The 25,347-nt window shown below is 37.2% G+C and overlaps 1 protein-coding gene across 1 annotated transcript in view; it reads left to right on the top strand.

The window, feature by feature from the left end:
- Positions 1-7,065: 7,065 nt before the first annotated feature.
- The window catches only part of SLC9A4 (solute carrier family 9 member A4), a 79,313-nt gene continuing 61,031 nt past the window's right edge, over positions 7,066-25,347 (top strand). Inside the window, exons 1-2 of the mRNA XM_001371322.5 lie at positions 7,066-8,151; positions 23,860-24,323. Coding sequence (XP_001371359.1) covers positions 7,836-8,151; positions 23,860-24,323 — 780 coding nt within the window. The 5' untranslated portion in view covers positions 7,066-7,835. The remainder of the gene's footprint in view (positions 8,152-23,859; positions 24,324-25,347) is intronic.

The raw sequence follows: 25,347 nt of genomic DNA, 5'->3' as shown, positions 1-25,347 counted from the left end.
TGTCCCTTGCCTATTTATCAACTGGGGAATGGCTTGAATTTTTCTACAATTGATTTAGTTCCTTATAAATTTGAGGGAATAGAACTTTGTCAGAAGTTTTTGTTATAAAGATTGCTTCCCAATTTGTTTCTTCCCTTCTAGTTTTGACTGCATTTGGTTTTGTTTGTACAAAACTTTTTTAATTTAATGTAATCAAAATTATCTATTTTGCATTTTGTAATTTTTTCTAACTCTTGCTTGGTCTTAAAATCTTTCCTTTTCCAAAGATCTGAGAAGTATACTATTCTGTATTCACCTATATTACTTATTGTTTCCTTCTTTATATTCAAGTCATTCACCCATTCTGAGTTTATCTTGGTATAGGGTGTGAGATGTTGATCTAAACCTAATCTTTCCCATACAGTTTTCCAATTTTCCCAGCAGTTTTTGCCAAATAGTGGATTTTTGTCCCCAAAGCTGGGATCTTTGGGTTTATCATAGACTGTCTTACTGAGGTCATGTACCCCAAGTCTATTTCACTGATCCTCCCTTCTGTCTCTTAGCCAGTACTATATGGTTTTGATGCTCACTGATTTATAGTTCAGTTTAATATCTGGTACTGCTAGGCCCCCTTCCTTCGCATTTTTTTCCATTATTTCCCTTGATATTCTTGATATTTTGTTCTTCCAAATAAACTTTGTTATTGTTTCTTCTAATTCTATAAAAAAGTTTTTTGGTAGTTCAATGGGTATGGCCCCAAATAAGTAAATAACTTTGGGTAAGATTGTCATTTTTATTATGTTAGCTAGTCCTACCCAGGAGCAGTTAATGTTTTTCCAATTGCTCAGATGTAGTTTTAGTTGTGTGGAAAGTGTTTTGTAGCTGTGTTCATATAGTTCCTGTGTTTATCTAGGCAGATAGATTCCTAAGTATTTTATATTATCTAGGGTGATTTTAAATGGAATTTCTCTTTCTAATTCTTGCAGCTGAGATGTGTTGGAGATATATAGAAATGCTGATGACTTTTGTGGGTTTATTTTGTATCCTGAAACTTTGCTAAAGTTGTTGATTATTTCCACAAGTTTTTTGGCTGATTCGCTAGGATTCTTTAAGTAGACCATCATATCATCCTCAAAGAGTGATAGCTTGGTCTCCTCATTGCCTATTTTAATACCTTCAATTTCTTTTTCTTCTCTAATTGCTACTGGTAGTATTTCTAGTACAATGTTAAACAATAAAAGTGATAATGGGCATCATTATTTCACTCCTGATCATATTGGGAATGCTTCTAATTTATCCCCATTGCAGATGATATTTGTTGATGGTTTTAAATATATACTGTTTATTATTTTGAGGAAAGGCCCTTCTATTCCTATGTTTTCTAGTGTTTTCAACAGGAATGAGTGTTGTATTTTGTCAAAGGCTTTTTCTGCATCTATTGAGATAATCATGTGATTTTTGTTGGTTTGCTTGTTGATATGGTCAATTATGTGGATGGTTTTCCTAATATTGAACCATCCTTGCATTCCTGGTATAAATCCTACCTGACATAATGAATAACCCTTGTGATCACTTGCTGGAGTCTTTTGGCTAGTATTCAATTGAAGATTTTTGCATCTATGTTCATCAAAGTAATTGGTCTATAGTTTTCTTTCTCTGTTTTTGATCTACCTGGCTTTGGAATCAATACCATATTTGGTTCATAAAAGGAATTTGGTAGAACTCCTTCTTTGCTTATTATGTCAAATAGTTTGTTTTGTATTGGGATTAGTTGTTCTTTGAATGTTTGATAGAATTCACTTGTGAATCCACCAGGACCTGGGTATTTTTTCTTATGCAGTTCTTTGATGGCTTGTTCAATTTCTTTTTCTGATATGGGGTTATTCAAGTATTCTATTTCTTCTTCTGCTAATCTAGCAATTTATATTTTTGTAAATATTCACCCACATCACCTAGATTGCCATATTTATTATCATATAATTGGGAAAAATAGTTTTTAATGATTGCTTTAATTTCCTCTTCATTTGAGGTGAGGTCTCCCTTTTCATCTTGGATACTGTCAGTTTTTTTTATTAGACTGACCAGTACTTTTTCTATTTTATTTGTTTTTTTAAAGTACCAGTTTCTAGTCTTGTTTATTAATTCAATAGTTCTCTTACTTTTAATTTTGTTAATTTCTCCTTTAATTTTTAGGATCTCTAATTAAGATTTCATCTGGGGATTTTTAATTTGTTCATTTTCTAATTTTTTAATTTGCATGATCAATTCATTGACTGCTGCCCTCTCTAACTTATTAATATATGAACTCAAGGATATAAATTTCCCCCTAAGAACTGCTTTAGATGCATCCCATAGATTTTGAAGAGATGTTTCTTCATTGTCAATTTCTTCAATGAAATTATTAATTATTTCTATGATTTGTTCTTTAAATAACCAATTTTGGAGAATCATAGTATTTAATTTCTAATTAATTTTTGATTTGCCTCTCTATATACCCTTACTAATTGTTATTTTTCTTTCATTGTGGGCTGAGAGTGTTGCATTTATTATTTCTGCTCTTTTGCACTTGTTTGCAATGTTTTTATGCACTAGTACATGGTCAATCTTTGTGAATGTACCATGTTCTGCTGAAAAGTAGGTGTATTCCTTTTTGTCTCTATTTATTTTCCTCTACATATCTACTAACTAATTTTTCTAAGATTTCATTCACTTCTCTTATTTATTTCTTATTTATTTTTTGATTCGATTTATCTAGTTCTGATAGAGGAAGGTTCAGGTCTCCCATTAGTAGAGTTTGTCTATCTATTTCATCCTGGATCTCCACTACTTTCTCCTTTAAAAATTTGGATGCTATGCCATTTGGTGCATACATGTTGAGTACTGATATTTCCTCGTTGTCTATACTGCCTTTTATCAGGATTCAATTGCCTTTCCTATCTCTTTTAACTAGATCTATTTTTACTTTGGCTTTGTTAGATATCATGATCGAGACTCCTGCCTTTTTTTATCAGTTGCCCAATAGATTTGGCACCATCCTCTTACTTTTACCCTATGCATATCTACCTTCCTCATTGTGTTTCTTGTAGACAACATATGGTAGGATTTTGGTTTATGATACACTCTGCTATTAGCTTCTGCTTTACAGGTGAGATCATCTCATTCACATTTAAAGTTATGATTACTACCTGTTTATTTCCCAACATTTTCATTTTCTCTCCTTGTCCTGCTCTTTCCTCTTTCATTATTTCTTTCTACACCAGTATTCTGTTTTTAATCAGTCCCCCTAATCCCCACCCTTATTTTACTTTCCTTTATCCTCCCTCCCTTCTTATTCCTCTCTTAATTTTCTTTTGGGGTCTTTTTAAGCTACTCCACACACTCTCCCTTCTTGAATTACTTCCCTCTCCACCTTCCCTTTCTGCCCCTTCCCTTTTTATTCCCCTTTTAAAAAGTGTATTAGATTCTCTTCCCCCTCTTTCCCTCCCCCCTTTTTTAATTCCCCTCCCCACTCCCCTCCCCTTAGTTTTCTCCTCTCAGCTTCCCTATAGATTAAGATAGAATTCAATACCCCAATGAATCTAGATACTCCTTCCTCTTGGAATTGATTCCACTGAGAATAAGGTTTGAGTATTACCTTTTAGCATTCTCTTCCTCTCCTTCTTATAGTTGTATTCTTCCCCTCCCTCTCCGGTGTGCCTTTTTGTATTGTATAGGTTATCCTAATTTTCTTATTCATTCAAGTTTCTCTTGATGCCATCCTCCCCTTTATTTCTTCTTTTTTTTAATATATGATTTTAAACCACTTAGTACCCCAGTCTCTCCCTATGGATAATTCTTCTAACTACTATAGTAGTAAATACAATTTTTGACAGTTACAAATAACATTTTCCATACAGGAACATAAATGATTTGGCCTCATTTGAGGCCCTTGGAGAACCAAAAAATAAATAAATAATAAGACCCTTCTCTTTCTTTTTTACCTTTTCATGTTTCTCTTGGTTTTTGGATTTTGATTTCAAATTTTCTGTCTTTACAAATATTTGGAAGTTTTCTATTTTGTTTAATGTCCATACTTTCCCCTGGAAGTATATAGTCAATTTTGATGGGTAGGTGATCCTTGGTTGTAGACCCAATTCTCTTACCTTTCTAAATACCATATTCCAAGCTTTGAGGTCTTTTGGTATGGAAGCTGCCAGATCCTATGTAATCCTGATTGGTGCTCCTTGATATCTGAATTGTTTCTATCTGGTTTCTTGTAATATTTTCTCCTTTGCTTGGAAGTTCTTGAATTTGGCAATTACATTCCTGGGGGTTGTCTTTTCAGGACTTAGTGTGGTGAGTGATCTATAGACTCTTTCAATGTCTATTTTGCCCTTTTGCTGCAGAACCTCAGGGCAGTTTTCTTGGATAATTTCTTGTAGTATGGTGTCAAGGTTTCTGGTTTTTTTTCCCAGGTTTTCAGGTAGGCCTATGATTCTCAAATACTCTCCCTGACTTCTGTTTTCTAGGTCAACCACCCTCTCAGTGAGATATTTTATGTTGCTATGGAATCTGTCATTTTTTTGGCTTTTCTTTATTAATTCTTGCTGTCTTGTGAGATCATTGACTTCACCTTGAGCAATTCTAGTTTTTAATGACTGGTTTTCAGATAAGATCTTTTGACTTTCCTTTTCAGTTTTATCTATCCTGCTTTTCATGGCTTCCAGCAGGTAATTTCTGGTCTTCAATTTGCTTATTATTTCATTTGATTTCTGGACTTCAGTTTCCAAGTGGGAGATCCTGTCTTTTAAACTGTTATTTTCTTTTTGGACTATTCCCACTTTTCTTGCCACATCTCTTCCATTTTTCTGACAATTTCCATTTTTCCCCGAAGGTTTGAGTGTGTTTAATTGTTGTTCATCTTCTGCTGTCTTTTCTTTAGTCTTGTTTTTTTTTTCTGTATAAAAATTATCAAGGTTCAACATTTTCTTCTTGTTTCTTTTTGGTATTTGTGGATTTTAGTTCCTGGGATTTGCTGGCCATTGCCTTGTTCCTTCCCGGTCAGATGTCTAAGTGAACAATGTGGGTGATCTTTGTACTGGGCTCTGGAGAGGTTTTTGCCCTGAGGGTATTTTTCCCCAGTCCTCAGCAGTGTCCAGCTGCTCTTAGTGGCAGGTACAGCCCCTAAGAACTTGAAGATTGCCTAACAGATGTCTGGGTGTGGAGTGTAGGCAAGTCACTGTATTGAACACTGGAGAGGTTTTTGTCCAGAGGTTATTTTTTGGGTCTCTGTGGAGTTTTTGCTTTGAGCCTCCCTTCTCTGCCCTAGTACTCCCTATCTCCACATTTCCTCCACCTCCTGGGGTCCCTAGTCTTGCTGTTCTTATGGGCAAGTCCTGTCCCTGAGAACTTAGAGGTTGCCTGAAGGAGGTCTGGGTGTAGAGTGTAGGGAGGTGTCTGTATTGAGTACTGGAGAGGTTTTAGCCCAGGGGCTTTTTACCATTCTCTGGGGCATTTTTGCTGTGAGCTGCCCTCTCTCCCCAAGCTCCACAACACCCTCTCTCCACCTTCCCTCGGCCTCCCAGTGTTCTGAGTCTAGTTTCTCTTAGAGGTAAGTCTGTGTTTACCTCAGTCAGCCTCCCTCCTAGAACTTAGAAGTTTGTCCTGTGCTCACTGGGACTCTGGAAAGGTAGGTAAAGTGGGGGAGGGTTGGTGAGCTCACCCCTTGGTGGGGAAAATTTCACCGCCTTTTAGCATGGAAATGCCCTAACTTTGCCTACCTTCTGTGCTGTGTCCTAGCGTGGAACTCTTTCTCTCCTTTGATTTTGGTTTTGTCTATTTGAGGCACTCTGTCTCGAATGGTGGAGAGGAGAAGAAGACCTCTGCTTCTCCTCAGTAGCCATCTTGACCCGGAAGTCCCTGCTTATACTTTAAGAACACCTCCATTCGAGGGGAAAAAGCCATATCTTACCCTCTTCAAGGCTTCTTCACACTTAAAAATCCTTTATGAGGGGCAGGGATTATATCATTCATCTTTACAATTGTTTTTAAACTCAGTCTTCCACCTTAGAATTAATATTCTGTTTTGGTTCCAAGGCAGAAGAGTGTAAGGGCTAGACAATGAGTGTGAGAGGTGACTTGCCAGGGTTACACAGTCAGGAAGTGTCTAAGGTCAAATTTGAATTCTGATCTTCCTGACTCGAGACCTGGGCTTTGTCCACTGCACCCCCTAGTTGCTTCTGTTACCCTGACCCTTTCATAATCCTTGTCTCTCCTTGTAATGGCTAAAAACTGCATTTCCCAGCTTCCCTTTGTCAGTATTGGTTAAACTACCTAACCTCTAATTACCAAATTTTGAATAGATCTTGCTTATATTTAGTAGAATGTAAATGCTTTGAGAGCAGGGACTCGTTTATTTTGGCTTTGTACCCTCAGAGCCAGAATTGAGTCAGGAGTATCTATGGTCAAGATTTATACAACTGTTTTCTATGAGAATATTCAATCCCAGGCTGGTATTACTTAGAGGTAAAAAATAACATGTTCCTTGCACATAATAGGTGCTTAATAAATATTTGTGAAACTAAACTGTGTTTATCTTTATGGAGTCATATAAACTAGAATCATAGAATTTTAGAATGCAAAATTATTATAGAGATCTAAAATCTAGAGATTTTATTTCTTTTAATCTTGCCTTCTTTCTTAGAATCTATACTAAGTATTACTTCCAAGGCAGAAAAGCAATAAGGGCTAGACAATTTGGGTTAAGTGACTTGCTCAGGGTCACACAGCTAAAAAGTGTCTGAGGCCAATTTTGCTCCAAGGATCTTCCTTCTCCAGGTTGGCTTTCTATCCACCGAGCCACCTAGCTGCCCCTCACTCCTTTCCTTTTAAGATCTTAAGACCCAGAAAGGGGAAGTCACTTGCCAGGGCTCGCTCATTCATTTAGTAAGTGATGGACTAATATGGAGATTCTCTGACATTCTATGCACTGCCCATTCTGTCCCATGACCTCACGATGAGCTTCATGACTGGGTGAGCTCCTTGAGAGTAGACAGTATTCCTCTGTGCCTTGCCCACAGCAGGCAGCACGGTACTTGGTGCCTTTTGGGTACTTGGCAGTTGCCTCATCCATAACATGCCCAGGTGTAGTGATGCAAAGGTGTAGTTGTAGTGGTTGCCCACTAGGTGCCACCAGTGTAAGCTCTGGAGGGCACACGCGGGGGAAGCTTTTCATTACAAAAGTCAAAGGAGTACACTTAATTAAGTATGGTTCAGAAGCTACCTGCTCTCTTGGCCACACAGAATAAGTGAAGGAGCAGGGGGAGGAGAAAAGGAGGAGGTGGGGAGCACCTGGAGAAAAAAACACCACACCCCACACATCCTCTGGGCTCTGAGTCCAGAAGGAAGGGTTGATTCTCTTCATTTTAGGAAGAACCTCAGTTGGCTGTGGAATGGGCTTTGCATCCTCTCCTTAATTCCCCACATAAGGGGGAATCCTTGCCCTGGGAAGCTGGGACTCGGGTTTGAGAGCAGTGCCCAGTTCTTCTTCCCCTTCCATCCGTTCTATTTCAGACCATGGCCAAATTGCAGCCAAAGAAGAGGGTTACCTGGATTGCACTCAGCCTAGCCCATACCTGCATCTGATTCAGAGGCCAAGCCGTCTGGATGCCTGTGCGTCAGAGAAGCTCTGGGAACAGCACGACTGGCCACTTGCTGACATGACAGCTTGCTGCTGGGGATCATCTGCAATGCTGCCCTCGGGAGGGGAGCTACCTGTGGCAAAGGTGGACGCAGTGGCTTTCCAGGACCACTAGAAGCCCCTGAAGGGCTGAATACTTAAGCACACGGGGACACAGGGGGAGGCTGAAGCCCCCACCATGGCTTCTCATCTCTTTGTGTCTCCTGATTCTCGGAACTGGCTCCTGCTGCTGCTGCTGCTGCTGGTGCTGCTGCTGGTGGTCTTCAAGTGTCCTGGTGCTGCTTGTGATCTGAATGTATCTAGCAACTCCTCTTCTTACTCTGAGCCCAAGGTTCGCTTTGCTGCTGCTGCTGCTGCTGCTGCTGCTGCTGTTGCTACCACAGCTAGCTCTGAGCAGGATGAGAGGCTGCCTGTTTTTTCTTTGGATTATGATTATGTGCAAATTCCATATGAGGTGACCCTTTGGATACTGCTTGCATCTCTTGCAAAAATAGGTGGGTAAACAGCATAATGTAGGGTGTGTGTGTGTGTGTGTGTGCGTGTGGGTGCCTGCACATGCTTCCTCCCATGTGTGTGGTGCCTGTTTGTATGTGTCTTTGTATGTTCTGAAATTCTGTTCTGCTTGACTAAGATGAGAGGAAACTGATAAACTCCTCCGTAGGAGACAGATCATTGGGAAGAGAAATGTTAGCACTTCTGATTGATTCATGCACTGGTGTTGGAGAGCCCACTTTTGGACAGATGGCTATTTTAGCCTTTGGGGTGGCTGCTTCCTTCCTAGTTTGGGGGTGATGCCATGTGACAAATGATTTGCCACAGGGGAGAAAATTATCTTAGGTCCTCTAGTGACGAGCGAGAGCGGCAGTGTTCAAAGATCACAATGTGCTCGCTTAATGCCAGAAACGCAAGGCAGGATCCAGCTGTACTTGGAGAAAACCCTCTTCTCTCCTGGGCACCTCCAACTTCAGGTGGTGGCAGCAGCCGCTGTTTATTTGCAGGAGGAGGGATTTCTTTGAAAAGACAACTTACACATCCTTTGAACATTAGGGGTTTTTCAGGCACTATAGGATGTTAATCTCTAAATGCTATACCAGAAAGGGAGGAGAATTCATGCACACAGTTGGTCTCCACTTTCTTTCAATGAAAGAAGGTTAATCTGGGCTCAGGGCCTGGATTCTATTGGGGGGGGCACCTCTGTGAGAATATCTACACCCATATGTTGCATCAAGTAGTTTAAATAACCCCAAAAGATACTTAGGGTAGAGAGGACTTCAGAAAGCATAGAGGCCTCCTCCTCTCCAATTGGATCCATAAGAAAGCTGAGGTCCAGGAAGGTTAAGTGATTTGTCCAAATTCACAGCAATATTAAATAAATGTCAGAGATGGCATTTGAACCTACATTCTCTGGCTTCAAATATGTTCACTTGCTAATGCACCACTATATGAATGTATATGAAGGGGAGGGAGAAATGAAGGCATCTACTGAACTATCTCACACTCTGAATGTCAATTACGATTTCCCATTTTGGATCCCATAGGTAGGTTCCCTCACTGAATTCGTGGACAAAATGACTCTGACAATGATTTATCCTTTTTTCTTCTCTGTCCAATTGTTTAAAAAACTATAGTGATAACTTTTTTTTTTACTTACCCCATATGTTCCATTATGCCCTTAACCCTTTTCCTACTAAAATTATTGTTGTCATTGTTGTTCAGTCACTTTTTAAGTTGTGTTTGACTCTTTATGATCTCATTTTTATTTGTTTATTTTGGAAAAGATATTAAAGTGGCTTGCCACTTCTTTCTACAGATTCTTTTCCATATGGAGAACTTGAAGCAAACAGGGCCAAGTAATTTGCCTAGGGTCATAGAACTAGTGTCTGAAGCCAGATTTGAACTTAGGAGGATGAATCTTCCTGACTTTAGCTGTGCCACTCTGTCCACTCAGCCACCTAGTTAATCCTTCCTACTTCTTGAATTTTTTTAAATTAAGAAAAGAACAGTTAACCAAAATCTGTATTAATTGCATAACAGTCTCCCACTTTAGTAAAGGGAAGGAGTTGCATTTTAATATCTCTTCTTTGGGACCTTCATCCTCCTAATTCCAAAGCATTCTGTTTCTCTTCTTTTCCTGTCATTTCATTTTATTGCTATAGTCACCGTGTATATCATTTTCCCAGTTCCATCTGTTTCATTTCCTAGAAATCTTCTCATGCTTCTCTGTGTTCATCTTGTTTCTTACCATATAGTAATATCCCAATATATTTCAATAAGTTCATTTGTTCAGCCATTCCTCAATCAATGGGCATTGACTTTGTATACAGATTTTTTCTACTATAAAACATCTTACGCCAAAACTATATTGGTGCCTAGGGGATCTTTCTTTTTATTACTGACTTCCTTGAAGTATATGCCAATCAGTGGGCTCTCTGGGTCATTGTGTATGGACATAATTAGTTCTTCCTATGATGGAGAATTTAAATATTGAAAATACTGGAATGGGATATTGGTATGGAAAGCTGGCACTTAATTATACTTGCTTGGTATTGGGGAAGGGGACTCTGTCAACATCTAGCCATATTTATTGTAGAGGTGTCTATTTTATAATATATTTCAGGGAGAATTAATTTCTTATGCTACTTTGGGATTGCTATAGAATGAAGGAACAAAAATTGTGGTATTTTAGGCTTCTTGTGCTTTTTTTCCAGACACAAGTCACTAGGAAGCTCTTGCTTCATTTCTGAAGTAATGCTGTTCTAGATATTTATTCTCCAATGTTAGTGCACCCTTTTAGGAAACTTTGTTGTTGTTCAGTCATTTTGATTCATGTCCAATTCTTCATGACTCCTCTTGGGGTTTTCTTGACAAGAGACACTAGAATGATTTGCCATTTCTTTCTCCAACTCATTTTATAGATGAGGAAACTGAGGCAAACACAATGAAGTGACTTGCCCAGGACCACACAACCAGTATGTGTCTGAGGCCAGATTTGAATTTAGGTTTTCCTGATTTCCAGACCCAGTTCTCTATTTACAGTGCCATCTAGTATTGTGATGAGGATCAAAATGATGTAATATATGTAAAGCATTTTCCAGACCTTAGAGCACTATATTAAGAGCAGTCATTATTATTTCTTTTTAATTATTATCTCTATCCAAAAGAATTAAAGGAAGTATGCCCTCAGGCATGATACTTTATAGAACAAATTAATTACAACTCTCCTTTTCAAATTTTCAATCTAAGTAACATGTCCATTACCTCTTAATACTGTGGAATTATAATTATCAACACATCTGTTGAATCATTCAACTAAATGGGAGGAGGCAGCACCATTTAGAAAGATCCAGGTTCAACTTCTGGTCCTATCACTCTCTAGTTATGTGATTGTAAGGAAGTTATTTTACTCCTCAGAAGTTAAGTGGATTCAGCTTCCCTGACGTTTTGCTTCATTATCTAAAATGAAGATGGTAACAATTCCACACGTCACTATGTTGAAAAGAAAGTATTCTATCAAACTTTAAGCACTCTATTACCTTTGAGAAAACATTAGAAGCCTTTTTCTTTGCCTGTTAGGCTATATTTTTTATGCTTATTGAAATATGGATCCTCCTGCCGTTTCTAACTAGACTGTATCCCCTGGTTGGGATCTGCTCCTTCTATTCCCAAACATCTTAGATCCAAGATTTGATGGACAGTAACTCACAATATGTTCATTATGTTTTAGATTGAATTCCATTTTTTTTCTCTGCAGCTTCCTCCCCCACTTTTTTAATGTCACAGTCAAATTAATTGCAGGGAAAATCTGGAGTGTAAAATCCCACATTTAAATTTTACCAAGAAAAGCAAATGAGAGCAAGCCAGATGTTTAATTTAATTACCCAAGTCACACTGTTGTTTCAGCTCATTGATGGTTGCCTAGTACCTTCTTAGATCTATACAGGTCTGATGCTTACTTCACTTTTCAGAGTAACTCTGGACCTGTTGTCGGAATTGAAAACACAACACAAAAGTGTAACCTCCACACTGTGGTTATAAAAGGGATAGTTTTAAAATGAGAATCAATTTAGTATTTTTTTCCTGTGGTGATATATATATAGCACATGGTATTATGTAGCACTTCATTAGCTTTCTGTGTGTGTTTGTTTCTGTAGCAATCCATTAATGACTTTGTAGCCATAATATAGGCCTACCTTCCATATAGCAGAATTTGGCATAAATGGATTCACATTGAACTTTATGTAGAGATTTTTATTATTGGACGGTAGCTAGGTAGTATAGTGTACAGAGTACCTGGCCTAGAATCAGGAAGACTCTTCTTGAATTTAAATCCAGCTTCAGATATTACTAGCAAGATGACCTTGGGCAAGTCACTTTACCCTATTTGCCTCAGTTTCCTCATCTGTAGAATGAGATGAAGAAGGAAATGGCAAATGACTCCAGTATCTCTGCCAAGAAAACCCCAAGTGGGGTCATGAAGAGTTGGATATAACTGAAAAACAACCGAACAATAACAATGACCATTGGAAGTAGGAACTGGGCAAAAGTTAAAATGGCACTGAGGGGCCAGAGGGATAGAGTGAATGGAGACAAGAAAGGCCTGGGAGAAGGTAGCTATGTAATGAAAATAGGGAAGGAATGGAATCAATTAGCCAACAGTCACTTATTATTTGCTATGTGTTTGATACTAGAGTTACAAAAGGAAAAAAAAACGAGGCAGTCGTTTTCTTAGGGAGCTTACATTCCGCATATTTATATGACCATTTACAGACTATTGGAAAGAGGGCAATAGTGGTGGTATTTAAGTCAGGGAAATATACATATATACATTAATACATATCTAAATACATACAAAAATTATCAAACTTTAGAAATGGGTTTTAGGAGTCAAACTTCTCTATTTTTATTTTGTCAACATCTTTGTTATCTAGGCACATTACCTCCATATCATTCCCAATTCTTCCTTCTCTCATCCCTATAACTCATCAGTTGACAAATCCTATTGATTCTACCTATGGCTATTTTTTCTTCTTTCCCCATTCAAGAACTATCAGTGTTTCCCTATTAACTTCTTTTAATACCCTACTTTTGACATTTAAAACACTTAAAAATTTGCTCATTTGTTGCTTATTGTGTCCTGTAGTTCTGTCCTACTGGAACAGCTGAGCAGCAACCTGAACTCCTACCCTTCTCTGCTGGTCCTCAAGTCATCAGATTAAGCATTTTATAAACTGAATTTCTTTCATATTAAAAATATTATTTAATATGACCCAGATTTCCACCAGAAATTTAGAAATAGTTCCTCAACAGGATAAATATAAATACAATAGACCATAACAAAAAGAAAAGTAGTCAAAGTCGTATGGTTATAGCAATAGACACAGCAAAAGCTTATGACAAAACAAAGCATTCTTTTACACATCCAAATATAAAAAGGACAGGAATAAATTGATTCCTCCTTAGTATTGTCAGTTTTAGGTAACTTCATACTGAGTTAGCAGTGTCTATAATAAAATGTTCCAGTAATTAAGAGGTAAATAAAAAATATCTACTGTGAATACCATTTATAAGGTTTTAGTAATCCAACAATAGCAACAAGAAAATATAATATATTTATATATGTATTATATGTATTATATAGTATAATAAACCAAGGGGAAAAATCAGAAGTAAAATGAAACAAAACTAACAAAACTTGAAGATCAAATAACAGTTGACTAAAAATAAGAAAAATAATAATGTCAGTAAATTATCAGGATACAAGATAAGTCCCCAAATTATTGCCATATAAATTGTATTTTAAATAAGTGTTTTAAACTTGTAAAAAAACACAATATACTTAAAAAATTAAATAGACCTATGATTTCAATGGCTTTAGGAGTTCCTGTAAAGAACTCACTCTTTCTATCAAGGCATATCAGATTTTTGATGGTTTCCCGGTGTCTTGAAAAGTAAAGTCTCCTGCCTAGGGCTCCATAGCCAATACACACAATATGCTTTCTAGCTAAATTAGCTTAAACATTTACCTAGATGTGTCATTCTTCCTTCACTTCCATGACTGTACCTCCTGTCTCCACTCCCTTCTCACCTTGCCTCTTAGAATCCTCCTTATTCTTCTTTAAAGTCCATCTCAGGTACATTTTTCTATGAGAAGTTTATTCTAAACCCTTTAATTGTTTTGAGTTCTCACCTTCCTCAAGTCATATAAATTTATATTTCATTCCCATCTCTCTTGGATACTATCTACTCTCTGGGTTTTCAGGATACCATTCTCTCCTGGTTTTCCATACATGTATCTGACTGTGCCCCTTCACTGTCTTCTGTGCCAATCATCCTCTAGATCATGTTCTCTAATTGGAGGTGTTCCTCAATATTCTGTCATAGTTCCTCTTCTTACATTATACTACTTCACTTGGTGATCTCATCATCTTCCATGGATTTAATTATCATCTTCATGCTGATGATTCTCAAATCTATGTTTCTTTCTCTGATATCTCTACTGACCTCCAATCTTGCATCTCCAACTGCCTTTCAGACATCTTACACTGAATTCCAGTAGACGTCTTAAACTGAATATGTCCAAAACAAAGCTCATTATCTTTCCCCTTAAATTCTCCTTCTCACTTCTCTTCTCTATTATTGTAGAAGGCACCTCATCCTCCCAGTCTCTCCGTCTTTTAAGCTAGTAACCATCCTGGTTTCCTCACTATACTTCACCCACTATACACAAGCCCTAGAATAGTGGCCATCATCTTAAGACTTGATTACTACATTTTCCATTCAGCTGCTAAACATAGTTCTTATTATGTGACTGCCCCCTCACAGTAAATTCCAGTGCCTTCCTATTGTGTCCAGTGGCAAATACAAAATGTTCTATTTGACCTTCAAAGCCTTTTATAACCTAGAATTCTTTTTCCTTTCCAGTCTTCTGACACCTTACTTCCTGACAGGTACTCTCTGATTCAGTGAAGCTGGTTTCTGGATTGTTCTGTGAACATAATTTCTCAGCTGTAGGCATTTTCTCTGGACATCCCCCATGTCTGGAATGTTCTCTCTCCCCTTCTACAACTAATGACATCCCTGTGGCTTCCTTTAAGTCCCAATTAAAATCTAGCGTTCTATATGAAACCTTGATTGTGTAGAACTTGTTTTTGTATATATTTGTGTGTGTGTGTGTGTGTGTGTGTGTGTGTGTGTGTGTGTGTGTGTTATGAGCTTCTTGAGGGCAGGGACTGTTTTTCCTTTGCCTCTTTTTTATATCTGGAGAATTTAGCACAGGGTCTGGTACATAGTAAGGACTTAATAAATGCATACTATATTGGATTAAAATTATACTGTCGTGTTATTTAACTTTTGTTATATGTATTTTTGGTCCACTAATGAGGCTGTGAGCTTTCAAAATCAGAGACTTTTAAAAACATTTTTGTATTCTCCACAGTGCTATACACATAACAAATGCTCAATAAGAACTTGTTAAATGAATCATGAATAAATCCCTGACATCAGATTATTTTCTTGTCATTAATTTCTCTTTAGATACTGAATGTGGAATTTTTAAAAAATCAACAAAAATCTTGCTGATTTTAAAAATTGTCTCTTTAATGTATCTATGCATACATACATACATACATATATGTCTATATATAGGATATATAATAGTTTACAGTTTCTATTTTTAAAATGGGACAAGCCAAACTCTGGAAATGCAAATGTAATTTAAGTCAATGTAGTGTCAAGGCAACCAGAAAAGCTAATTTAGTCTTATGTACTATTCAAATAAAAAGAGTGCAGACATTCTAGAGACTGAGATGATAATCCTGCTATGTTCTCATGAATTTGAGAGAGGATTCTCTGTCTCTCTGTCTCTGTCTCTGTCTCTCTCTCACTATGTCTCACTCTGTCCCTCTGTCTCTATCACTGCGTTTCTCTCTGTCTCTCTCTGTCTCTATCTGTCTGTCTGTCTCTTTCTCTCCCTCCCACCATATAGCCCCCATTGAACAACCTTGGTTATGGGTATGCGTGGTATATCTCTCAAATCTTTGAGGCTGGATTATCACTATTGAAGATACTGTCTACAGTATCAAAGGGGAAAATAATTAATAAACGAATTCAGAAAAATCTAAGAAGACATATAAACTGGCCCAGAGTACATGAGAACCAGGAAAACATGTATATAATAAAAACAGTATTGTAAAGGCAATCAGCTTTGAAAGAAAAAATTTCCAATAACCCAATGGCCATATACAATTCTGTGTTTCATGATGAAACACATTACTCACATCTTGACAAAATGGTGATGGAATCAGGAAACATATATACATATATATGTATACATAAATGTATGCATATCCCTCTTACTTTTGCCCCTCTCATTAAAACAAAAAGCAAAACAAAATACCTATAACAAACATACAGAGTGAACTGAAGAAAAACAAACTTCTTCATTGGCCATGCCATATGTACATTCATGTGCCATATATGTATCTCTATATGGGCCAATTCCTACATAGGCCATATGATATACATGTGTATGCACATGCATATATATATACATATATATATATATACACATAGCATATTTTGGCCTACTCTCATTTATATAGGCATTTATATTGAACATGGTCAATGCAGGAATTTATTTGCTTGACTATGCATATTTGTTTCAGGGACTTTGTTGTTCTTTCTATTTTAATGGGGGGGGATGGAAGAGGTGGAAGGAAGAGAAGGTAGATTTTCATTAACTGACAAATTAAATTAAGTTAAAAATAAATAGATAGGCAAACTAAAAAGAAATAAAAGGAGGAAATTAAATGAGAAATCTTAAATGTTGGAAATTAGTTAAAAATGCATGTAAATCCCCCGAGGCCCTTAATAGGAGCCCTGAATCGTTGTCAAGGATGTTGTCAAGGGAATTTCCATTCAGGGAAGATTTTAAGTATATGACCATTAAGGTCCCTTTTAATTAAGATTCTGTCCTTGTAAACTTTAATCTGTTCTTAACAAATTTCCCCTTAATAATCCAACTTTTCTCCTAATATCCTTTCTATCTTTACTTTAAGTGAAAAGTAAATTTCCCTAAGAATACCGCATATATCTGAACCTTTCATTGATTTCCCCCTCCTACTTTCTTCATCAATATCCGAAGATAATATTTACCAGCTTCTTGATTTCCAGAACTTCTTCCAGATATTCATCTACTGCTGTCTCTCAATAATCTTTCTGATTTCATCATCAGTGGTGACTATATATGCCACTCTCTCCCTATCCTTATTATAGTTGTCTACCAACCTCTAGATCACTCATTTAGATTCTCACAATCTTTTACACTCTCCATCCCACCATGGCATTATAATCCTTAGGGACGTTGGTATTCATAATTTGACAGCTTCTAGAACACTATTTATTTATTATTTATATTGTATGTTATTTATATTTATTCTAGAACTCAATTTCTCAATCTCCTTAATGATTGTCCTCTTTCCCCACCCCATCCCTCTCATTTCACGAATTTATGGTCACTCACACATGAACATAACTTGGAATTTTAGACTGTCAGGGAACTGAACCAGAGGCAGCTAGGTGGTACAATGTATAGACTTGACTTCAAATCTAGTTTCAGGTAGTTTGCTATGTGATGCTGGCCAAGTCACTTGACCTCTCTCTGCCTCACTTTTTTCAATTGAAAAATAGGAATAATAATAGTACAACTATCCCCCAGGGTCATTGTGAGTCTAAAATGAAATAATATTTGTTATGTATGAAATAATGCATGGCATATATTAAGTGTCCTTAATAAATGCTTATTTCTTTCCTCTTCCCCACTTCCAGATCTCAAACTTCAGAACCGAAATCTCTGTCCATATCCCCTCTATCTCTGCCTACAATTTCCACTCCTTAAATTTGCTTTTCAAATTCATCAAGACTTCTAGTATTTTGATCCCTACTTCTTTTCTCTATCCATCTCACTTACTCTTCACCAGCTTTGAAGTCATTCCTGACCCCATGATCTCCTGTTTTAATGATTCATTATCTGCCACCCTAAAATTCCTCACTGCCAAGACCTTCTGCCATTACTGATCTGCTCATTCTCAGATTTGGGTAATGGCCAGTATCTGTTTTTTCCTCTCTTATTCCAGGCTTCCAGAGAAAGTACAAACTGAGTTAATTTCACTGGCTGTAAATTTAGAGTGTATAACCTTGCTGAAGTCTTCACTGTTGCTTAGCAATTCTTTTGTCTGCTCTTAGTGGTTCTCTTTTCTATTCACCATAGAAACTGTTCCAAACCTTTTTCATTTCTCCTCCTGCCTCCCAACTTTTACCCCATTTCTATGCTCATAGTAAATAAGGACATTTTATGATCAGAAATCTCTTAATTTCTCTCTATTTCTCAAAACTTTTCAACACCATCTTCTATCTTTCTTTACTTCCTTCATTTCAGTACAAGAAGCATTTTTTATCCTTGCTGAAGCTAATCTGTCTCCCCATGCCTTCGATCACATCCTACCATTCTCTTCCAGAATCTTGCCCTCGCAGTCATCTCTTGACCCTCATACATTTTCAGTCACTCACTTTCGACTGCCTTTTTTCCATATGCCTACAAATATTAATTGGTTTTCCCAATTCTTAAAAAGCAAGCAAGAAAACAACTTTCCTATCACATTTCAATTTTTCTCCTTTTTATTGATAAACTTTTTGAAAACGTTGTTTACATCTGTTACCTCTTCTTATGCATCATCCTCTCTCAAGCCTGAAAAAAATCAATCTTCTTTCCTCTACCCTACTAAAACTACTTTCTGAAAGGTCCTTAATGACCTTTTAATAGTTAAATCCATTGGCTTTTTCAGTGCTCAGCTTTCATGTACAGAATTTGACCCTCTTGATTGCTCCCTTACTTCTGTAATTTCTTTTCTCTTTGTTTTGTGAGACACAACACTTTCCTGGTTCTCTTTTTACTTTTATCAGTTTTTTCTTTGTTTTCCCTGCTTTAGCTTATCATCCTGATTACTTCAGGTGAGGGTTTCTCATTGTTCAGTCTGTGACTCCTGGTCTCTCTCTATCTCTATCACTCTTCCTCCTCCTCTTCTTCCTTTATCTCCTTCTCTTTCTCCTCCTACTCCTCTACCATGGCTTCAATCACCACTTCTGTACCTATAACTTCCAAGTCTATAGCTGCAAAATGAAATCTCCAACTTCCTACAGGACATTGAAAGCATGTCCAATTGACACTTCAAACTCAACATGCCTAAAACTGAAATTATTATCTTTTTTTTATCCAAGTCTTATTTTCTTTGTGGCTTTACAATTTCTATCAGTGGGATTAGGCACCCTGAGTTCCATGTTTGAAACCCTGGCTTCAACTACCCTCTCAGTCTTATTTCACATCCCTTTCCTTCATGAATTCTCTGATCCTGTTACAGGGACAAACTACCTTTTCTCCATACAAGATATTTTGTCTCTTGCCTCTCTCTCCCTCTCTATGCTTTTCTTCTAATTATCTGGACTATACTCCCTCCTTACCATCTATTTTCCTTTAAAGTAGCCCAGGTACCCCCTCCTAAAGACTTCTTTCCTGACTTCCAACCTTAGTTGTTATTGTATCATTCTCTTCTCTAAATTAGTTGATATTAATTTACCTGGTTATATATATACATATATATATATATGTATATATATCTCCAGTAGAATTCCTTTGAGGATAAGAATTATTTCATTTTTGTCTTTGTATTTCAGAACATAACATGCAATAAGCACTTAATTAATATTTTTAATTGAATTGGCCTATTTGACCCTGCCTTCTCCCTTCACTCTTACAAGATGTCTAAAGAAAAATATTGAGAATGATGAAGGATAGGAGAACCCTATGATATAAGAAGCATTAGAAGGAACTGAGGATATTTAGTCTAGAGAAGAGAAAACTTAAGGAAGTATGATACCTGTCTTTGGTAATTTAAAGGATTGATTTGTAAAATTCTATAAGAAATATTTGAGATTAGTGGAGGAAAATGACAGAAATATTAGTGCTCAATAAAAGGAGCAAGCTTCTGTCAATTTGGAAAATAGAATGATTTTCTTCTGAGGAAATAAGTTCCCTTTCACCGAGTGTTTGATTAAGCAATTGACCATGTACTCAAAGATGTTGTCAAGAAGATTTATGCTTCAAGTCAATGTTAAACTAAGAATCTTTTAAAAACCATTATTTTCTGTCTTAGAATTAATACTAAGTAATATTTCTAAGGCTAAGTGTCTGAAGCTAGATTTGTAGGTAGGTCCTCTCAACCCCAGGCCTGGCTCTCTATCCACTTCGCCACTTCGCTACCCCTGAGCTAAAGGACTTCTAAAGGTTCCTTCCAATTCTCATCCTATGATTCTATATGCAATCAATTAAATAAGTTCTCTTGATTTTATTTCTCAAATATGTCTCCTCCTTAATTACTGTGATGATCATACTAGTAATGCATCCCTTTTAATCTAAAAGGATTAGATTGGATTAGATATAATGCCCTCTTTCCATGAAACTTCTATCCATCTTTGGAATGTTTCCTCCTGTAGTAAAGTTTTATCTGAAAGGAGGAAGAAAACACTGGTAGCAATGGTACTGTTGGAAGGATTAGGCTCTTTTCCACCTTGGATACCACATAACATTTTGTTTATAGCTCTCTCCATAATAGTTATTTGTGTATGTGCCATATGCTTCCAGCAGAATACAAGATCCATGAAGACACAGCCTAGGCTTTATTTATTTTTAAAATCTTTCCCAATAACCCATCACTAGGCTGTGTATACACTAGGAACCTAATAATATTCAATGAACTGTATTAAAGTTAGCTATCTCAGAGTAAGCTATATTATCATCATCATCTGGTATCAATCTGTGAAAGAGAATTTTTTTATTCCCTATTTTAAATTAATCAGTCAAGAACTTAAAGTATTCCTCTTTTCACACTTACTTAGTAAGAGCCTTTTACTAGAAAAAAGTCACACCCCCAAAATCTACAGGCAAATTGGGAGGCTATGATTAGTTCCTGTGAAGTGGGAGAAAGACAGGAAGCGATCTGGAAAAACTGCTTATAAAAAGCCAGCCCAAATTCCTCCTTCCATTTTGGGTCTTCCTTTGGCTAATGAATTGATCCCCTTCCTTGGGCCTGATTAACAAGAGAAACAATTTTATTTTTTTCTCTTTCTGTTAGAAAGGCTTGGAGTAAATTTTCCACATCAATCAATGTGGGATAATAAGTGTGATAAATATTCTCAAGCTTCTTTATGTCCACAATGGGTTCATATTCAAAGGAAGGGGTATTTACCTTGAATCTCTCAATATCTTATGGAGTGAAAGTTATATGATGTTTAATGGTCACTATATTCCCTTGTTTATTATAAGTGGATATTTCCTTTAGGGTAAATAGGCCTTTAACTGAATTATCTTTGATTACTGTTGTTTGGGTTGTAATGGAGTTGATAAGGGGATGGGGAGGAATGATAGGGGTGAGGGAGTAATGGGTCAGGTAGGGATGCTTTGGGTGGAATGAGAGGTAGTTTGAATAGAAGAGGGATGGATTGAGTAGGGGGAGGGGGGTGGGTCAGACAGGAAGAGAAATGGACCAAACAGGATGAGGGGTGAATTGGACAGGGCCAGGCAGAGACTGAGTAGCCTTAGATGGTTAGGAGTGTAGGGAGATGAATTTCCCTTCTGAGTCTTGAGGTTACTCAAGATATCTTTCAGTTGGAACAGTACTAAACAAAGCTAGTCTGAAACTGTTAGCTGTTTGGATTCATTAATGTTCTCTAGGAACAGGAACTGTTTGAGATGGGCAGGAAAATGTCCTTTCAGAGTGTAGGCCATGCTTTTCAGCATCATACTCAGTCACCTATTTATTTTTAAAATTTAACTATTAAATTTCCTTCAATTCTACTTCCTGTACATAGGTGGCACTACCCTAGTGTGTGCTGGCTAGGGGTTAAAGTCTCACAAGTGGGTGGGTGGGGTGTTCTAAAGACTTTGATGAAAAAATTTTGGTATAGATACAGACATGCCCTAATTAACTAACTAGCCTTTGTGTGGAGGATGGCTAGAAAACCTTAGTTTGAGGCTAAATTCTGGAAGAGTAAGCAAGAAAAAGCAAAAGATTTCTATTTTAGGCAAAGCAAAACACACTTTCTTATAGGTGAAAATCCTCAGGGTACAACCTAAATTTTAGCTAAGAGTTTTAAAAATTTTCTCTCTTCCCCTGACCCCTAGGTGTAAAAACTCCAGCACTGGGGTGCCTCATAAAAAGGAAAAAGAGGACATCCAGGAGTGAGATAAGGCTAAGCTTTGTTAATTTAGCCCAATCATTAACACCTTCTAATAACAAAAGAGCTAAGCTGATCTTATTAACTCCCTCCAATACTCCAGAATTCTGGGCTATGAAGTAGTAGCTTGTGGGGGCAGGGTAGCCTCCCCAGGAGGCAGGGAGACAGAAAGGGGCTGATTATTGCTTAAAAACATCTGACTTACCAGGCAGCAGCAAGCATTTAATTGTTCAGTTAAAGGAGAGGGGTGGGGGGGGGGGCAGATTTAGAACTTATCCTTCCTCACAGGAAAAACTAATGTTTCTGATGGGCTTCATAGTATCAGACCAACAACTGTAGTTTGTGGCTAATCTTCCCTTTTTATCTATTTCAAAACTGCTCTACCGACTTAGAGCCCAAACTCCAGAATTTATCTATTAATGACCTGACTTAAGAAAATTGAGGAAGATTGAGAGTACTCATCAAACCTTTGTGGTCTGCCAAATGTAATAATTAATTTTTTTGGCTTGACAAAGATAATAATGGTTAAAAAAAAAAGGATTGTTGTGGTCTTTGGGGGTGTGAACTTTTTCTAGCAAAAAGGTTCTTACTAAGTTTGAGGGATACTTTAAGTTCTTGATTGATTAACTTAAAATAGCCAAAGGGAGTAAAAAAAAATTCCCATTTCACAAAGCTCAGATTTAATGTAAGTCGTAAGTCGTCTTAAAGGTTTGCTCATTCTCTTTTATTTTCTTTTCTTTTTCTACAAGAATTTTCATTGTTTTCTGATCAATATAGGACCTTAAAAGTAAATTATCTAACCTCTTCATTTTATGGATGTTGAAACTAAGGCCCCCAACGGTTTTGTTTTGCTTAAGGTCACACAGCTTTAAAAATGACAGAGCTGGGCTCTGACTCTAATAGAATGCAAACCTCCTTTTTGGCTTTTGTTTCTATAACCACCCTGGACCTATGGAAGCACAGTGCCTGGAACATAATATACTTTACAATTGCTTGTTGAATTAAATTAACGACTCTAGATTCATAACTCTTTCCATAGACCAGTCTGCAATTCTTATTGAATCAAACAATTTGGGGAGATACAGGAAAGAATACTAAATAGACTCTTTGTGCATTTGTCTTGCAGTATAAGCTATACTGAGAATTCATATGAGTTGGTAGAAACTTTAGAAGCCATCAAATTCCTCCTGAATAAGAACATGAATACTTTCACCATTAACTTGTTGACTTCCAATGAGGATAAGCTCAATATTTCCTGAGATATCCATTCCAATTTTCTTTGGCTCAAATTGATTTTTTCCCTTTTACAGTGGAGTCCAAATGTGTCTCTGCAATTTCTCCACATTGTTCTCATCCCCCCACCCCCCAGGAGTCACTATGTAGAAACAGGATAGCCCTTCGCCTCAGACAGTTGAAGGAAGTTAACATGTCTCTCATATCTTGATTTTTTCTCTTTTTCAAGATAAACATTTTAGTCCCTCAGATTGTTGAATGATATGGTCTCCAATCTTCTAACCATCCTGGACACTTTATTTTAAATATATTTACATGAACATTCCTTTCCTTAAATGTGATACCTAGAACCTAATTCAGTTCTCCAGCTATGGTCTGATGAAATAAGAATGTATTAGACCTTCATTCTAGAATTGCTAGTCTTCTCCTTCCCCTTACATGTCTCCTAAAAATTACTTCATCTATATTTTTCATATAAAACACATTATATATATATATATATATATATATATATATATAATGTGTTTTCCCCCTAATCAAATGTAAACTTGAGGAAAAGGTGCTTTTATTTTTGTCCTTTGCACTTTGGTACCTAGAATAGTATCTGTCATATACAGTATTAAGTACTTAAATACTTATTGAATGGATGAATGGAAACCATGCCTCTCTCTGCTTTCTCCTAGGTTTTCATCTTTATCACAAGCTCCCGGGTCTTATGCCAGAGAGCTGCCTCCTGATCATTGTTGGTGCTCTTGTAGGGGGAATCATCTTTGGCACTGATCATAAATCCCCACCTGTAATGGATTCAAGTATCTATTTCCTGTACCTCCTTCCACCCATTGTCCTTGAAGGGGGCTACTTCATGCCCACCCGACCCTTTTTTGAGAACATTGGCTCCATCCTGTGGTGGTCGGGGATGGGTGCCCTCTTGAATGCCTTTGGCATTGGCCTCTCCCTCTACTTGATATGCCAAGTCAAGGCTTTTGGCCTCAGTGATGTCAACTTGCTTCAGAATCTGCTCTTTGGGAGTATGATCTCCGCTGTGGACCCTGTGGCAGTACTGGCTGTATTTGAGGAGGCTCGTGTGAATGAACAGCTATACATGATGATCTTTGGGGAGGCCCTGCTCAATGATGGGATAAGTGTGGTAAGTTGCAGGGGATGGGAAAATTGACTTAGGGGCTAGCAATTATTGGGTATCCATAAAGCTAATTGAGACAATGTGCTTCTGATTGGCCATTATGGGAAGCACAACAGGTTCCAGAGTCAATGGGGTGTATGATAGATTATGGTAACTTAATTAGTCTCTGCATTACTTGCTTAATAGCTTACTAATTCTACTTGTCATTTGGTAGACTAATCACTTCTTTAAAAAAATAATAACAGAGGGACATAACAAGTAGGTCTGTAGTTAAATTCAATTTTCCACTTAGCATGCAGAAATTGTTGCTAAGGGCTCTTCTGGGCTTTCACACTGTGGAAGAAGCAATAGTTAAATGGATTTTTCCTCCTGTTTTATCTTTCTTGTTTCCAGAAGAGTTGAGTTAAGTGAATATTACTTTGATGGGAGAAGACTGGGGAATCAGGTTTGTTGTTGGTTTTTTTAAGAATAGCTTTTAAATCACCCCCAATTGGGTGACTAACATGGAATCAGTATAAATGTAGCTGTTCATAAGAGGCAAATTAATGCTGGGGAAAGAGCACTTTATTAGGAGCAAAACATTCTGGGGTAAAATTCTGGTTCTGGTAGGTTCTATTGGTAGGATCTTAGGGCAAGTCACTTAACCTCTGTGGGCCTCAGTTTATACTATCTTTAAGATTAGATGACCTCTTAGGTCCCTTCTTTTCTTTTTTAAACCCATACCTTCTGTCTTAGAATGAATGTCCCAAGGCAGAAGAATGGTAAGGACTTGGCAATTAAGGGTAAGTGACTTGCCCTGAGTCATGTAGCTAGAAAGTATATGAGGCCAGATTTGAACCTAGGACCTCCCGCCTCTAGGCCTGTATCTCAGTCCACTCAATCACCTAGCTGCCCCCTCAGAACCCTTCTTACTCTAGACCTATAATCTTATATTGGCTATATTTAGGTGAAGAAGGAGAAATTATTTCAGAGGCCAAGTCAATGCAATTAATTTATAGTAAAATTTCAAAGTGGGAGCTTGAAGTTATCT

Source organism: Monodelphis domestica, chromosome 8 (assembly GCF_027887165.1).
Source record: "Monodelphis domestica isolate mMonDom1 chromosome 8, mMonDom1.pri, whole genome shotgun sequence".
In the NCBI taxonomy this organism is placed as follows: Eukaryota; Metazoa; Chordata; class Mammalia; order Didelphimorphia; family Didelphidae; genus Monodelphis; species Monodelphis domestica.
The sequence above is the reverse complement of the archived record's forward strand: the minus strand, read 5'-3'. Positions and strand labels throughout refer to the sequence as shown.